Genomic DNA, 17,439 nt, shown 5'->3' with positions numbered 1-17,439 from the left:
TTCATCTAACACTATAAACCAGGTCATCATTACATTTTTCTTCAAACAAAATATCCGTAATAAAGCTTTTTGAAAGTTTTAAAAGGATAACATGTGAATTTGCAGTATTTTAGGCCTAAAGCCAGTAAAAATGGTACCATTTAAATTCATAGTATTTCCTAAAATCCATTTGATATGGGTTTCAAAAACCTAAGTATATAGAATAGGATGTTTCTAATTTTAGAAGATAATCTATTTTTTACTTTCAAAATTGGGAAATATTTCAAGAAGGGGCCCCTGCGTGGCTCAGTCACCTGAGCATCCAACTCCTGGTTTTGGCTCAGGTCATGATCTCAGGGTCGTAAGATCGAGCCCTGTGTCAGGCTCTGCACTCAGCAGGGAGTCTGCTTGAGATCCTCTCTCTCCCTCGCCCTCTCCCCCTGCCCCTCTGCCCTCTTCTAACGCACACTCTCTCTCTCAAATAAATAAATAAGAAATCTTTTTTTTAAAAGAAAAAGAACACAAAAGAAAAGATGTAACAACCACCTATATTCCTACAACTCAATATGGTCAAATCTTAATATTTTGCTATATTTGATTTGTGTTTTCTTCCCTAAAGAAATAAAACTGGAAAAAAAAAAAAAGATGTATCTGAGGCACTCCGCATAGTGCTTGGCATGTGCAAAACAGCCCGTAATCATCAGCAAGTTTTTGTAACTTTTTATTTTGAAATAATTTTACATTTACAGAGTTACAACACTAACAGAGACATTTCTTGTATACCTGCCACCCAGCTACCTCTAATGTTAGCCTCTTACGTAACCGTGGCATATTTATCAAAGAGATCAAAATTGGTATCACACTATTAACTAAACCACAAGTTTTTTCCGGATTTCACCAGTTTTTCTACTTATATCCTTCTTCTGTTCCAGAATCTAATCCAAACTACGATGTTGCATTTAGGTCAGCTAATTTTTAATCATTCGTTCAACACTCTGAGAGCACAGCCAACTTTTAGTCCAAGATGGGATTCTGTGCCTCGTCTGACGCCAGGGGCCCATGGACTATGTACTGTGACAATAATCACAGCTCTCATTTTGGGGAGCTCTCCACATGTTGCACAAAGCACTTCCTATATTCCCCACATAATCCTTCCAACAATCGTGTATGTTGGCTATCATGACTCCCACATTACAGATGAGGAAACTGAGTTATGGACAGATTCACTGAGGTCACACGCCTCAGGTAAAGGGCACAGGTAAAACTTGAACCCAGGTAATCTGGCTCCAAAGTCATCCTCTTAACCATACCCCCACTTCTTTCACGAGGCTGCTCTAGAGAAGAAAGGGAGCAGACGCATCATGGCGGACATCCCAGGGCAAGCGTGGCGGGCAGGAATTCTTCCCGATGGAGATGCCAACCCCCAGCTCAACCTGTTTCCTCAGATGCTCCGGGGAATGTTTGGCCTTCCTACCACGTGCCTTCTTAGGCTTCCCTCCCTCTTTTCCCTGCAGCCTCCGGTTCTGAGCCCAAACCTCAAAGCCCCAAGAAGGTCACCTGCTGAAACTCAAGCCCCAGGGTGTGGCTCTGACCTAGATTCTGGGCACTCCAGCCCAGCCAGCCGGGACAGGCTGCCCACACTCCTAGACCAGGATGTTTAGAGACTGACTTTTCGAACCACTATTTTGGGTCCCGCTGACAGTGCATGAGCAAGAAATAGCAACAAGGGCTGAGTTGTCAGGCACAGGGAGGAATCCACAGGAATTGGGGGTGGGCAGATGGGTCTCTTGAGCAGGGACTAGCTTTGTCTGTTCTGGAGAATAGGCGCCACCAACCTGAGGATGAATTGAGAACCGTTTTCCATCCCCAGATTGGAGAGGGGCCCTGCGGGTTGGGCACCGCAGTGGCAGCCCTTCTGCAGTCCTCCAGCGAGGATGTACATTTACCCTTTGGAAAAGGCTCTGAGAGCACCTCAGGTAGTCAACAACCAGGGATTAGGACCAAGTGCTGTAGGGAGGAGAGCAGGGAGCTGGCTGGGCACTACTTGCCTTTGGAGGCCGGAGCCCAGAGACCCTGTATACCTGAGGCAACACGCCATCTGCATTTTATCTTCAGTGATAAAACGGGGTGTTCATCACTATGTATCAGACGAGGCAGCGTACGTTTGTGCGGTTTTTGAGTTGCAGAAGGAGAACTGGGGACTAAAACACAGCCTGTGCTCAGCTCACTCAGATGGGCACCCTGACACGGAGCTGCGTCCGCTTGGGAGAAAGGGACAGCTTTCCTCAACCAAGCCCAAGAGTGATGAAGCCTGAAAGGCTGATTTGCTTCAAGAGGGCACCTTTTTTGATTCATGCAAGGGAAAAGCACCTGCCCTCTGGAAATAGACCAGATGGCGGAGAAGGGCAAGGACCCCTCTGCGCAGGAGGCAGAGCTGGCCCCAGAGAGCGCTGGTGAGGAGTGAGTAGGAAGTGTCCAAGGTGGCCAGAGAAGAACAAGATGCACTGGGAAGAGGGTGTCGGGGTGCTCGGGGAAGAGGAGGTGCCCTCTGGAGGCAGGCCCGCTCCTGGGGCCAGCAGGAGTCCACTCCCCGTGGTGACCTCTGTAGAGAAGACCTTATGGCCGCCGTGGGGACAACCTGTCGTTGTGGTCCACACGACCACAGAGCTCCCCCTGGGGGGAGGATCATAGCCAGAGTGTGGGAGCCACGGGGACCTTGAGACCATGGGAAGCTGATCAGAGCTAGCCACTTGAAAGAGAATGACGAGGCACCAGTAAATTACGATTCAGAGTGACGGGTGACATCACAAAAGGTGGATGGACATTTTGGGAGCCCAAGGAAGAGCGCTTCTCTCAGGTTTGGAGGGTCCAGAAGGGCTTCCCAGAAGTAAGAGCTAAACCGAGACTCCTAGAGACCCCGGTGAGAATGGGTGAGGGTGATGCATTCAGGTGGTACAATCTGAAGCTTGTGCAAAGTACCAGAGGTAAGAGAATGTGGTGCATTCTGGAAACTGCAAGGGCATTTAGCATTTCTTAATTACAGGGTGTGTATGGGAACAGAATTACAAGAAATAAGGCTAGAGATACGAGAAGGTTCTCAGATAATGAAGCATCTTTATATTTTGTCAAGGTATTTGTACTTAGGGGGTTGTAAGCAGAGTAGTGACGTGATCAGATTTCCATTTTAGTAAGAAGTCTACATGGAGACTTGTCTGGGCAAAGCTGGAGGCAGAGAGACCAATAGTGGGCTGCTACTCGTGATCCAGGGGCCAGGGAAGAGGTGAGGGTGCCTCGAACTTGGGTACTCACACCAAAGATGAAGCTGAGCATGCAGATTCGGGTGGGACTGAGGAGGCAGAATTACAGGCTAGTTTTCTGAGAGGCGGGAGTCCAAGGTAACGCCCATCACTGACTTGAGCTACAATGGCTGTTGGAACTCTTCACTCAAAGGAAGAAGCAGGAAGAATTCAGCCTGTGGGGCGGGGCTGATGCAAAGTGCAGCTGAGTTTGAAATTCAAGTGCAATGTTCAAATAGAGGTGGGCAGTGGGATACAGAGGTTTGAAGCTGGGGGCGGGGGGAACTGGGCTGCCGAGAGGGGTCCAAGAATCATCAGCCCGGAGATGGGAACTGAGGCTGTGGGGGCTAGGGGACCACCCCTCCCCCCAAGCAGGGTGGGAACTCTGCAGGAGAAAAGAGGCAGCTGCCAGAACCCTGAGGAACCTGGGGGCTTTTTACATTGTTTTATTAGGGCACAAATACGAAGAAACTCAGAACAAAATCTTTTGCTCCATCATATAACCATCCTTTGCCTGGGATTTCTGGGCTGTCTCCTCCCCAGACCCGATCGTCTCGGTTCATGCTTGTGTTTTCCAGATGCCTCTCGTTTGAGTCAGTCCTTTTGAAAGTACAGCGTTGATGAAAAGATTCAAGAGCTGCTACTTGCACAGCCAGTTTTTGACGATCGCGTTTTGCTAGGGTGGGCAAGGAGAGGATGCTGACGCACTGAACATCGGGCTCGATTCCGACAGCCTAGCTCTTGGGTGAAGGTATGAGGGAGGACAAGATGAGGAAAGGGCCAGCAAATTCTCAGCACCTGTACCCTCGCTCCTCCCTTTTGCACCTGAGGCAGATACCGCTGATTAATCCTCACCTGCCCTCTGTCTTCATGGAAACTGACAGACTCCTTCTGTAGGCTGCCATCATGCTGACTCAGAGCTGGCAAGACTTCTGGACCCTCATGGCCATCCTGGGAGCAAGACCCTACCCCACAAACCACCAGAAGATCTCCTGTCTTTATTATGATGAACCTTTTATTATAGAGACAGACTGAACTCTCTTCTGTATAAAGAATCTCTGGATTGGGTCAGGGAAATCCACCTGCCAAAGGTCACCACTCGACTCTCCCTGCTTCTGCCTCAGCTAAGCCCCCACTTGCTATTTATACCTCAAGGTCATTGGAAACAGCAGCTGTCCCCAGGGCCAGGCTGGTTGGGTTGGGCCATGCCGGCCAGAGGGTCAGGGCTCCCGGCTGCTCACCAAGTCAGAGCCGCCCCGTCTCCCGCCCCAGTCGGTTGTCCAGAACCTGGAGCTGCCGGAGGAAGCCCGAGTTGGGGCAGATATCACGGTGGGCCTGCACCGTCTGGATGGCCTCCACCAGGGTCATGTTCTCGCAGATCATGAGGAATGCCAGGACAACTGTAGCAGAGCGGCTCACCCCCATAGCACAGTGTACCAGCACACGGCCTGTGGGAAGACCCAACCTAGCGTCAGCTACCTGCCCTCGCACTGACCACCCCACTGGGAATTGGAGATCCTTCTGGCCATCCTTCAGCCCCCCTGTCACAGCACCCTGGAATACTGACAATGTTCTCACAGTCAGATGAGGCAACTGAGGCCCAGAGAGGGAAGGGGACTGGCTCGAGGTCACCAGCAAGTTAGTGGCTGAGCCAAGGTTACCAGCTGGGATTCCCTTCTCCAGGTCCAAGGCGCTTCCTCTGGCATCCTCTGTAACTCTGGCAGGGTGGGAGGGGGTAGAGTATTTCCAGAGTCCCCTGGATTTGAGGCAGATGACAGGGGGTGTCCACCTACCTCTCCTTCCCCCCGTTCTGCCCCTTCCTCTGTCCCTGCTGCCCTATGCCAAGGCCTCATCTTAGAAGGGCCTGCTCAGCCTTTGCTAGGCCCTGTACCCTCTGCCCAATACACTTACTGAGGGATATGGTTACAGTGACGACCACACTGGACCTTAGCTATGTCTGTGATCGTTGGTCCCCTGAAGGGGACACTCACTAAATGGTAGCAGCTCATTGCTCCATGGGGTGGGAAGGTTGTTGAAGAGGTTTATAACTCTGGACACCCAACCCACCAGTGCTACTGGAAAAAGTGCCCCAGATCCCACCCCACACACACCCCCAACCCCCACCCCAGTGCCTTCGCCAGCAGTTCACCTTGGGGAACACTGAGGGCAGTTCGGATGTATCGAGCAACAGGTAGAAAGTAGACACTGAGGTCGAAGAAGGGGTTGTCATCAGCCTCAATGCCATAGTACTCCAGGGGCATTCCACGGTAAAACTTGGCACCTGTGTCCACCTGAAACTTGCCCGCAGCAACATTCACAACATGGGTGATGCCCAGCTGGATCAGCTTGCTCTTGTCCCGGGCTGCGTACCTGAAGGGAAGGCATGGGGGAGTTGAGAGGTGGAGCAGGTCTCATTGGGTCCCCTCTGGCTGGGCTGGAACTTATGCCCTTCCCTCCTCTGCCATCCCCCTCCAAGTGCGAGACTGGAAAGAGTGCACAGGCCTGAGTGAAGGGGCTCCTCTAGTTGGAGTTCAAGACTCCCTTTCACTCTGGCAGTTTGGCCACATGCATCAAAAGCCTTAAAAATATACAAAATATATACATACTTTGCCTTAGCAAGTCCCCTCCGAGGAATTTAAAGAAAAAAATCCAAAACGTGCCTACAGATGTGTATAAAGTGGATCTAATGACATTCAAGATAGCGAAAAATTGGGAAAAAATCACTAAATATCCTGTAACAAGAGACCAAGTATGGTATAGCTAAATGAAATACTATGCAACCACTAAAAGTTGTGGCTGCACGTAAAGGAGGAAAGGCGTCTGTGCTATATTGAGAACCTGTGAAAAATGCAGGATACAATACGGCATGTTGTTTAAAACTGTTTTCAAAAGACGTTATGTGGTTCCATTTAAAAAGCTTTCTATGTAAGGTAGATTACAAAATGGGACTAGAAAGAGGTATCATTTTTGTAAAAAAAAATGTGAAAAAGCATTTATGTACGTATGTGTGCATGCAGTTTTTAAAAGTCAGCAAGGATTTTATTACTGGTTATCTGGTGGGGGGACAGCATATTTGCCATATTCTTAACAAGACACTGAACCATATTTTCTAAATATTAAGGAAAATTTCTAAAATCCACATATATTGATTCATATGTTTCAAATTTTAGGAAAACTTTTGGGAAAATGACTCGCCATTCTACTTTCTTTATAACTGTACACCCTGGAGAAACTCGTGTGTGTGCTCCCAGGATCCATGTACCAGACTGTTCCTAGGATCACTGTTCATAAAAGCCAAAAAGTCAGAACAACTCAGAGTCCACATACAATTGAATGGAGAAACCATGGTAAAGTCCTACAACTGACTAGTGCACAGCGATGAAAAACGCATGAGCCACAGCTGCATAGAACGTGGGCGAATCTGACAATATTGAGCACATCATGCCAGGGGCAAGACGCACACAATATGATTCCACTTATGTAACTTTAAAAGACAAGCAAAACTAACTTCATTGTTAAGGACGTAGATGTTAAATCTATAAAGAAAAGCAAGGAGATAATTATTTCAACGCTTAGTAGTTATCTACAGGGAAAGGGGTTATGTTCAGAAGGGTCCAGTGACTTCTGGGATAAGGAATGTCCTGTTTCTTGACGTGGATGGTGAAACTGTCCATATGTGCTGTATGCGCTTTTCTTATGTGTGTTCTATTTCCACAGTTAAAATTAATAACATAGAAGGATAGGGATGTGTGGAAAGAGGTGGTGCCAACTCTGCCCCTGCAGGACCCTGAGAGAGGCTCCCCTTCTTTTGCCTCCACCTCCCCCTGTGGGTTGTACTTACGCATCTCCTAGGAAGAGGTTGGGCCAGACCTCATTGACGTGGCTCAGCATGGCGGCCCGACGGACCCACAGCAAGCGCTGGAGGTGGGCCAGCGTGGGCGGCTGGTAGGGGGACCCCCGGGCTGCCCCGTGGATCTTGGGCCTCCGGAGATCCTGCTTCGGCAGCGAGTCCATCCTGAAACAGAGTGGACACTGTGGTGGTTGGGGGCAGGATCCCCACTGGTGAGTCCAGCTAATGGGGGCGCCCAGGCACGGTGCAGTGCCCAGGGGCCATCAGGATGCAGCAGGAAAGGCCTCAGCTATTTCGGATGAGATTATTAACCAGCTCAGCTGGGGCTAAGGCCTAGATCCTTTTCCCAGGGAACAAGGGAATCAATCTCTTGTTGCTGCTCTGGAGCTGGGAATGTCTCCTCTGCCCTTTCCAGAGGTCCCTGATGTTGGAAGCTTTGGCCAAGGGGCCCTTGGAGTGCCCTTTCTGTAGCAACTAGTCAGTACAGACTCCCCAGCCTTCCTGAAGTCACTGGTACTTGGGACTTTTTAGGGATGGGGACCCCAGAGTACACCTAGGAAGGCCCCCACAACCTGGCAGCTCATCTCAGGCCCCCGCCTCTGCTACTTCCAGGGCTGATCCCCAGGTCCCCGTTCCCTTCCAGTTTCCAGTGCTTGAAGGACAGAGCACATCTCAAGAATGAGGGGGCCTGGGCCAAGAAATGGCATTTGTTAGCATCTCCATACAAAGTAAGCAGATGCCTCTTAAGGGCCTGAGACCTCACTTGGAATAAGTCCCTAATTTTACATAGGAGAAAGCCAGAGGTCAGACAGAATGTTTTAAGTGATGCCCAAAGCTGTCTGGCTGATAGGGAGCAAGGCTGGGGTTTCAGTCCAGTTGTGCCCCTTCGGTTCTGTCTCCAAGCCTTCCAGTTGCCACCTTTGGGGACTCCAGGGAGTGGTCATTAACCCATCTGTCTCTACGGGGAGCCTGGTGCTGCTGTCACACCTCTATCTCTAGGCCCTAGGATTTTCCTCCTTACCCCCATGACTCAGGCCAGTGCTGCAGGTCAGGCCTCACCCAGGTGGGGTGGCTTGTGTCAGGAGTCGGTTTTCTGGGGGTGTCCAGGCCCCTGCAGAGCTGGGAGGTCAGCGGCACCAGAACCTGGGCCTGGTGAGGTGCTGGGAAGGAGTGCCTATCTTGGCTAATTGTCCCTGGCCCCCTCAACCAGTAACTAGGGAAGGTACAAACTGGAAAGAACATCTTTTCTCTTGGGTAGGCAGTGATGGGCCCAGGAAGAGAAATGGGTACCCAGGAGGCCACCGGCTTGGCCAAGCTCACCCAGTGGGCAGCTGGTGGGCAGGGTGGAAGTGAAGACCCGGCTTTCCCCCTCATCCCCCACTCTGACCTCTCAGGGCAGGCTGAGTGGCCTGCCACCTACCTAGGGCATGGCCTGAGGCCGGGAATGGGGGAGTGGGTACAGGGACAGGACTCAGCCCTCGAGCGGAACCAGGGCAGGTTCCGCCCAGAACACAAATGCTGTGAAGTGGCTAGAATTCCAGGTCCTTCCCTTGGAGCTGGTGGGGGTGGGGTCCGACAGCAGACCTAGGCTGCTGTGGACTGAAGTGCAGTCCTTCCAAACCCCCAGGCTGCTCTCTGCTTGGCATCTCTTTGGGACGAAAGTCTCTTGGCCCTGGAACTCCCCATGGACATGGGAGGCTACCAGAAATTGTGAAAAGACAACTTTGGAGGGAGGGAGGAGAGCGTGGCCGTAACTCATTCTATGGCCTCCAGCAAGTCTTTGCTGCCGTCTGGGCCATGGTCTGTCTTTCTTGTGTGCTAGATCCTGGCCTTGCCTGAATTTAGGGTTCCCTGGGTGGGGGGGTTCTGACCTGCAATAGAGAGCAGTGGCTGCGTTTGTGGGAACCACAGGTTAGGGAGCAGCGTCGTGTGTTGGGGTGGGGAAAGCTCCTGGCCCCAGACTTGTCCAACAGCCACACTGGTGTGGAGCCAAAAGCTGGGGATGAGCGAGCCACAGGTGGGGTTGAAATGGAGCTCTGCGAAGCTGGGCAGGCCCACCCCGGCCTTTGAGCTTGACATGGGGTATGGCCGCCACCCTGTGGCCAGTGGGTGCATTGCAGCCCAGCTGTGCCAGGGAGTAAGCAGCCAGGGTCTGAGACAGAGCTGGCCCCAGGGGACTCCAGGGAAGAGGAGGAAACAGCATAGGCGTCAAGGATTGGGGGCTGGTAGGCCACAGTCCATGTTTCAACCCCTGAGGGGCCTTAGGTCCAAGTCTGGAGAATGGGGCCTTTTCCTTGGACTTAGGGGTACTCCTTGTCTGGTCCTACCTAGAGCCTCACACCTGATGCTCACAGATGTACCCCCACAGTGTCTGCTTTATCCCACTGGGTCCAGCCCCCTTCCCAAGGACTCATCCTTCAAGGAGGAGAAGTCGGTGGCTACAGCAGCTCCCCTGGTTTCTGCTGCCCCCAGAGCTGGCCTGACTCCTCCCCCACATCTCCTTGGCCACCGTAGAGTGAAGCATGCATGCGCCTGTCGTAGGGACAGGCCAGGCCTGGCTCTTCTCCTCATTCACTCCAGCCCTCATTCTGCCTCCTTCCTGTGTCTTCTCCCTAACCCAGCAGTGGCCTCCATAGGCAAGGCGTCTCTGCTCTTGTGCTGCTGTTGTTTACAGGTTTACGTGCTGGTTTTCTGTCTTTGTGTGTGTCCCTTCTCCTCTCCATGTGGCTCTCCCCAGCCTCTCCTGGCACTCATGCTCCCTCCACACCACCCTGCATGCCCGGGGCCTCAGGCCAAGGCACAGGCCTCCTCAGGGCAAGGGGGCAGCTGTGGCCATCCACCCCCTCAGCTAAAGCTCCAGATGTTCCCGCTGGTCTTCCCTCCTACCCAGTCTCTCTGCTTCCCCCCCTCCCCACGCAGATGGGACTGTGGCCACAGGACAGTGGAGGCCAGAGATCTCAGGGCACGACACATGAGGAGTCTGGCAAAGGACGCCTTGGGGCAGGTGGCAGGTGGGCAGCCAACGGTGGACTGCCAGTGGGGCTCTGCACTCAGCATGCAGGCCTTGGAGGAGGACAGATCTGGGCAGAGTTCTCAGGTCTGGTATTTGTATGGTTTTTGCTGACCCAGTTCCTTCATGGGGCTGCTGCGAGAATTTCATGAGATACTAAATGCAAGGCCCCTTCCACAGGGACTGTCTTATGGTAGATGCCCCCCAAGGGTGCATCTTAACTATTATTATCATTACTATTATTATTACTCTTATCCTTTCAAGCCTCAGCCATATCCTGGCTGGAGAATAACCTCCCCACAGGACAGTGAGGCTTAGTCTCTACCTCTTTGTGTTTCTCAAGGTTTCTTTCTCTGTTCAACAATAATTGTAATTATATTCACCACTTACTAAGGATGTACTATGTACTAGACAGAGCTAAATGCTTACATTTTCTCATTGGATCCTCACAGTACCCTTATGAAGCAGATAATATTATCATTCCCATTTTATAGATGAGGAAACTGAGGCTCAGAGAGATTAACCAATATGTTTAAGGTCACACAGCCAATTAGCACGGGATCCAGGATTCAAGACCACGTCTTTCTGACTACTCTGCCTTGTCTGTGCCTCTGTGTCTAATCCAGTCTGTCCTCCAATCTAACCCAGTCCATCCACAACACACACAGGCCCAGGAGCCCTGGCCCTCATGACCCAGCATGCTCCGTGGCCCCCCTGAAATAGGGGCACTCACCCACCTGTGGGGGTATCTGGCCCAGGCTGTGGTCTTCTCTGACGGGCACTTTGTGCTGTCTGCTTCTGGCTCCCTGTCTCCGCACACTTGATGCTGTTTCTATTTTTTGATTTGAGTTTAATTATAAAGGATGATGTGCTGCTCCCCTCTTCTGGCCTCCCCCTGACACTCCCAACTCACCCACTGGTCCCTGGCATGGTCAGTGCCAAGCCCAGCCAGGCACCTGGCCTTGCTGGGAGTGGAGGCAGCCCACAGGGGTCTGCTTGTGGTCTGTGTGTATGCATATGTTGATTGTGGGGCAGGGAGAAGGAAGGGCCAATAAGCCATTTTCAAAGCTCCCTTGGCCTTCAAGGGTGGTGCGAAGCATGGGCAGAAGGTTGGAGCTGGAACGATCTTCCATGGAGGAGGACAGAAAAGAGACTAGCCAAAACCACACGCAAACTGGCAGCAATGCCAACATCAGAACCCAGGTCCAGGGGTGCTTAGCTGGGAGCTGACAATTATAGGACTAGCCCAGGATTCAGATCTAGAAGACCCAGGCTGAGAAAAGTGGGGGTACACTTACAAAGGTGTAGGTGAGGTTCAGAGCAGGACTTTAGACCTGCCCTGGCCTGCAGTCAGAAGCTGTGTGTCCAGAAGCCACTGTGCCTTCTGCCAGGCTCCTCCCTCCTCTAGAAGGCATTCCTAACCCAGACATCACTGTCCCTTGAGGCCACCAAAATGGTCTTTTAGGTCCTTCCCAAGGCCACTGGGGTCAGTTCGGGACCTTGGATTTGGGCCTGTTAAGAACCCTTCCTGCTCCCCAGAGACCCTCCTCATATACTCATATACTTCAGTATTCTTCTCCACTCATACTCCCCAATGACTGACACACACAGAGACATACGCATACCTGCAACCACACCACACAGGGTCTCTGAAGTCTGAAATCCAGGGAGCCGGGCTCACCCCTGCTGGAATTCCCTGAGCTCTGGGGAGAGCTGGTGGAGGCAGCTGGGGCCAAGGGCTCTCATGAACACTTAGAATCCCCCACCGCCCCCGACTCTCCTCCCATCCTCCCACCCCAGGGAAATTGAAATCCCAGACTGAGGAGCCTCTGGGATTGGCTAAGAAGGCAGCCCATTCCCACCTGTGGGGACTGAAGACAGTGGCCGACAGGGAACGCAGGCAGCAGGAGGAAGCAGATGGGGTAGCGGGCTCTAGGGCGGACGGCACACCGGGTTCTCACCATCTTCTTGGTATCCACCTGGGCCAGAGCCTCCCACAGCACCAACAGGGCCAATGCCAGCGAAACAAAATGGCACAGCTCTGTGGCCAGGAGGAAGGACCAGCTCTGGGGGAGAGATGAGCTCCATGTTATAGGCTGGCAACCCAAGGCCCACACTGGTTGGGACTTGTTAGGACAGGGGCAAGAATGGCCACCTAAACCTGCCTCTGCCTTGAGCCCTCTGTGTAAGGTCATGTGGGTATGGGTGCTGAGAGAGATAAGGCAGGTTTGGGGTCCAGGGCTCATAGAGAGAAATGACCTCTCCCCATCATCTTTCAGAGTCCCAAGGGCTGCTCTGTACAGCCGCATAGGCTGCACACTGCATAATTCCCGGGGGGTTCCAGTTGCACAGGATGTTTGGTGGATGGCACCTCCAGGAATTTTGCAATGCTGCAGCCCAACTGATTTCCCCAAACCCAGCTGCCTGATGGGAAAGATGTGGAGGCCAGAGGTCAGGGTATTTAAGGGCTGCAGGCCAAGGAAGTGGGGCAGTTGGGCATAATCAGAGATCTGCTGTTCTACCAGTTTCCTGAAACCAACATGCCATTCCTGTCTCCCTCTTGGCTCCCCATACCTGCAGAGCTCCCCACAACAGTTTCCCACCCAGCTCAGCCCTGGGCCTAATCGCAAACCCAGCTATAACCCTGATTTTCTTCCATTACATTCACCCCCAAACTCTAAACCTGGCTCTCTGTCCTGCCCTAATCCCCATCCCTCCTGACAGCATCAGGAAGAAGGGCGGGGTGCTAAAGTGCTCTCCCTTGGCGGCACTGGTTATGTATTCAGAGACAAAAACAGCTTTTGGTGGGGGATCGGGCTGGGGGAAATTCCATCCACACCCTGGGAAGCTCTTGGCAGGAGAAAGCTGCCACTTTTCCAACTCCCAAGAGAGCCTAGGCCAGTCACCCACCCCTAGCGGGCAGCCCCTCTGAGCCAGGGGGCAGTGGGACACACAGCCCAAGTCAGGGCTGAGGAGAGATGAGGGGAGGGGCAGCATGGGTAGGAGCTGGAGGAACACTTTTCATAGGGCTGATGCCAAGGAAACTGAAGCAGCACTCGGTGACCATTTGCGGTCTGGAAGCCTGAGCAGCAGTGTGGTTCGGGGCAGGGGGAGCAACTCCTTCTCCTAGGCAGCTGGGGACACTGGGGCCTCCAGCAGGAATGGGGAGACCTAGGGGAGGAGGTGTTGAGGGTCTGTTCCTCATGTGCAACTTAGGGACGTCTCCTAATGCTCCAATGCCCCGAACAAAGAGCAGCAGGGCAGGGGGTAAACGGAAGCAGAGAGGAGCTGGGTAGACTTCCGGAGGACTTTTATGTCCCACAGGGATTCCCCAGAACCAGAGAGGGAGCAAAGTTAGGGAGGCTCCTTCTTTGGAACTCTGAGATCAGACTGACTGGGGGAGGGCAGGTAAGGAGTGGGGCGCTGGGTCCAAGGCAGGGAATGGAATGACACGATGACAGGAGAACTGTGTATCAAGAGGAGGCCGTGGCTGGTGGCAGGAGCCCCTGTTCTCCTTCCCCATTGTGAGAAGGAGACGCAGGGCTGACCTGAAAATAACTGAGCGTGGAGTGACAGCTGCAGCCATGCTGTCCCCCCAGAGCTGTAGCTGGGGTCCGGACCCGAGGGGAAGGGATGCAGGGCTGTGGGAGGGTCCAGGCAGCCCACGGGTGTCAGGACGGGCTGTGCTGCTGCCGTGGTGGGGTTCGGGGCAGCGCCGCATCAGGACCAGGTAAGAAAGCCTCCCCTCTTCCATTTTATGCCTTCCACCTCTTTCCTCCCTGGCCTTTCCATCCTCTCTGGGGTCTGAAGCATGTGGATGGGCTGGGGAGAGCAGGTCCTTCTGGAAGGTTGCCTCTGCCAGGCCCTGTTGAGGCCTTGAGCTGGTGAGGGAGCCCAGCAGCTTGAGGAGTGGGCCAAGCCCCCTTCACCCCTCACTTCTGGCCCCACACAACCCTGGCAACCCACCTCTGAACTGATTCCATTCCACATCCCCTGCCAGCCCTCACTGGCCTTCCCTGCCGTGTTCCCTGCGCAGTTCTTACCTGACCTCTCACTTCTAATTGCACCCAGCCTTGCCCCCTCACCCCCTCATGCCCTGCCCAGCCCTCACCTGGCCCCTCAGTTCCGGCCTGCACCCCGCAGCTGCTGGTCCAGCTGGCAGAGCTGATGAAGGAAGCCTCGGTTGGGGAAGACCCATCGGTGTTGCCTCACGGTGACCACTGCCTGGCGCAGGGACAGCCTATGGTGCAGCATGAGATAGGCCAGGACCAGCGTGGCGGAGCGGCTCACCCCTACCACACAGTGCACCAGGACCTTGGCTGAGGAAGACATCCTGGTGAAAGACCCTTTCCCACCTGCTGGCCCACCCAGGGGCAGGGGTAGGGACCCAAGGTATACTCTGTAACCCTGGGCAAACTGTTTAGCCTTTATGGTTCTCAGTTTCCTGATCTGTCAAATGGGTAACCAACACCTATTTAGCCTACCCTTGGGATAGGGTCCAAACTCCTCAACGTGGCTTACAAGACCCTCCGTGAGCTGACCCCTGCTGACCCTACAGCTTCATCTTAGGCCGCCCCACCCTGACCTTTACCCTGAGGATCACTTGGTAACTTTCAGTTCTTTAAAGTTCTTCTGGACTCTGGCCTCCAGCCTTAGCACATGCTATTCCAACTACCTGTAAAACTTCCCCTGCTCTTGGTCTGACTAATGTCTGTTACTCATCTGTCCGGTTTCAGCTAAGACATGGTTTCCTTGTATAGTCTTTCCTGACCACTCATGGTATCACTTGAATCACAGAGCAGCTCATCCTTTCTGCATGTGGCCCAGTGAATACTGTTTTAGAGGGTGGGCCCCTCACTTCCCTGGTCCTCTGGATTGAGCACCCTTGCCCTATTCCTGTTCTCCTAGATCTCTTCACATGTACCCATTCATATGCCTAGTACTCATAATTTTGACTGTCTCTCCACGAAGCATAGAAGGACGAGTTCCATGAGAGCAGGGACTTTGCCTTGTCTAAGTGCAGCTCAGTATCTAGCCCAGCGCCTGGCACAGAGAAGATAATAAACAGCTGGTAAACGAATGGATCACGAACAACTGACTGTCCAGTGCTCTGGACAGTAAAACGTGCTGTGAGCCATAGTCTTGTCTTTCCTGTCACGTAGATGAGAAACTGAAGTCCAGAGAGGGATACTGGCTAACCCAGGGGCAGGCAACAAGGGCCACGGCGCTCACAAAGCAGGTTGAACACAAAGCAGGGGCTCCAGCTTCCCCAGGCTCCTCTGTTCTACCCTGGGTAGTAGAAGGGGTTTTGTTTGTTTGTTTGGGTTGGGTTTTTTTTATTTTTTTCCATTCGAAAATACTTTGGGATGGAAGCCAGACATCTAGGTACTAAATGACAATTTCTCAAGGCTGAATGATGAAGAGAAAGAACTGTTTTGCTGTTTGGGACACTTGGCTTCCAGTCCCGGGACTGCTCCTAACTCACGACATGACCTTGGATTCTAGGCCTCAGTTTCCCTGTCTGTGAAGGAAGAAGGTTGGCTAAATTGTTGGAACACTGAGCAGAGGATTTTTAAAAACGTGAAGGCTTTTTAACAAAGTAGAGATGGGAAGGCACTGATATTTGAGGGGAAACTAGACATTGCCCCCCATGAGTGAGCATGATGGGATGTGGGCTCAGACCCAAGTCCTACCCCCGGGTGTGCTGAGGGCACGGTGGATGAAGTCGGCTGCTGAGGAGAAGTAGGCACTGATGTCGAAATCGGGGAGGTCGTGAGCTGGTACCCCCAGGTAGCTCACACTGCTGCCGTAGAAGTCAGGGCCGCCCTGACAGTAGAGTCCCCCGTGGGCTGCGTTCAGCACGTGGGTAATGCCCAGCTTCCATAGCTCAAAGCGGTTATTTGCCGTGGCCCTAGGAAGGGGAGGAATAGGGCTGGATGCTGGCTGAGCCACGGGGTCCAGGAAGGAGGTTTTTTCTGGCCCCCTGCTTCAGAGGGACAGAGCCACACAGGTCCAAAAGGAGCCACAAGGAACCCAGTAAGCTTGAGCCCCACCCTCAGAGCTTTCTGGTGGAAGAGTTGGTGGTATAGGGAGTTATCTTTAGACTCTCTTCACTTCCTGACACCATCTGCTCCTGCCTTGGCCAAGACAGGAAGGAAAGAATTGCTTCAGCCCTGGAATCCAGCTGCCCCTCCTTTCCTGCCCCATGCCTTCCCACCCACATCTGGCGTCTCCTGGTCACTACCTCATACCTGCTTCTAATTTACAAATGTTTAATGGTGACACCTTCCCTGATTCACCTTTCTCACCCACTCTGTGTCCAGAGGAGGGAGGCTGGGACCAGGAAGGGGAGCTCTCTGTCCATCCCGTGTCCTACCTGAAAGCACCATTCCCCAGGCCTCTGTCCCCCAGACTCGCCAATTGTCCTGGATATATAAGAAGACTTCAGGATCCTCTGGGAGCTCCAGTCATCCAGGCAGGCAGGAGCCCTGCTCCCCCTGGTGGTCACACCTGATCACTGCATGGTCCCCAGCGCACTGGGGTCCTGGAGTAAGTCCCCCGCCTGGGATGTGCAGAGCAGAACTATTTCTCCTTTATCCACCCAGCTCCCATCTCTGGTAAAGAGCCCAAGAACTGTCTCACCTTGTCCCCTTCCCCGCACCCCTTCAACCAGCTACCACTCACGCATCTCCTATGTAAAGGTTGGGCCAAACTTCATCCACGTGGCTGCAAGAAACTTTCCCTGCCCTCAGGAGCTCCTCCAGTTCCAGAACGCTGGGACAAGGCGTGGTTTCGGCATCTCCCCTCAGCTCTGGGACCGAGGCTTCAGCCATGGGCCAGCCCACCCACCCCTCTGTCTCTGCGGTCACTCCTCTCTGCCTCTCCAGTGTCGTTTCTCCTTCCCAGAGATTGGCAGGGACAGGTGGGACAGAAGCAAGTGACTCAGCAAGTTACAGAGGCCTCCAGAAAGAACAGAACATTTTTCTCCCCAAGTCACCCCCCTAATCCCAAACTCCGTGACAACATGGAATCAGTCATATCTCTGCAAGTCACTTTACCTCTCTACTTCAGTTTCTTCATCCGTGAAGTAAGGGTAATTATACCTATCTCAAAGAATTATGAGGATTAAATAAAACAAAGGATATTCTGTGTTTAACACTGTAGTAGATGCTTAAGAAACATTTGTTGAACTAAGAGGCTTAGGGCCCTGAATAAGGCTATTTAGTTCTGAGGACTGAGTTAAAGTGGAGATCCAGGGTGGAGGGGGGTGGTTGGTTCCAACAATGAATGATGTTAAAAAAGCT

General features: G+C 52.7%; 2 protein-coding genes across 4 annotated transcripts; both read right to left on the bottom strand.

Moving 5' to 3' along the window:
• Positions 1–687: 687 nt before the first annotated feature.
• Positions 688–16,929, bottom strand: DUSP13B (dual specificity phosphatase 13B). 3 transcript variants are annotated; one of them, XM_044386212.3, is made up of 7 exons: positions 16,820–16,929; positions 14,247–14,454; positions 11,998–12,201; positions 10,873–10,967; positions 7,117–7,290; positions 5,425–5,645; positions 688–4,723 (listed from the first exon to the last, which is right to left on the bottom strand). In XM_044386212.3, the coding sequence occupies exons 2-7, from the start codon at positions 14,331–14,333 to the stop codon at positions 4,521–4,523; spliced, it is 984 nt and encodes a 327-aa protein (XP_044242147.2). In that variant the 5' UTR covers positions 14,334–14,454; positions 16,820–16,929; the 3' UTR covers positions 688–4,520. The 3 variants fall into 3 exon arrangements, with proteins under 3 accessions (XP_044242147.2, XP_026360299.2, XP_026360297.1); XM_026504514.4 differs by lacking the exon at positions 16,820–16,929 and adding an exon at positions 15,829–15,918 and having other exon boundaries at positions 14,247–14,427; XM_026504512.4 differs by lacking the exons at positions 10,873–10,967; positions 14,247–14,454; positions 16,820–16,929 and having other exon boundaries at positions 11,998–12,107.
• On the bottom strand, positions 15,812–16,968 carry DUSP13A (dual specificity phosphatase 13A). The gene is made up of 2 exons (XM_048219025.1): positions 16,820–16,968; positions 15,812–16,046 (listed from the first exon to the last, which is right to left on the bottom strand). The coding sequence occupies exons 1-2, from the start codon at positions 16,966–16,968 to the stop codon at positions 15,812–15,814; spliced, it is 384 nt and encodes a 127-aa protein (XP_048074982.1).
• Between the last annotated feature and the right edge of the window lie 471 nt (positions 16,969–17,439).

This window comes from Ursus arctos, unplaced genomic scaffold (assembly GCF_023065955.2).
Source record: "Ursus arctos isolate Adak ecotype North America unplaced genomic scaffold, UrsArc2.0 scaffold_7, whole genome shotgun sequence".
NCBI classification, from domain to species: domain Eukaryota; kingdom Metazoa; phylum Chordata; class Mammalia; order Carnivora; family Ursidae; genus Ursus; species Ursus arctos.
This window is presented reverse-complemented; position numbering and strand designations above follow the sequence as displayed.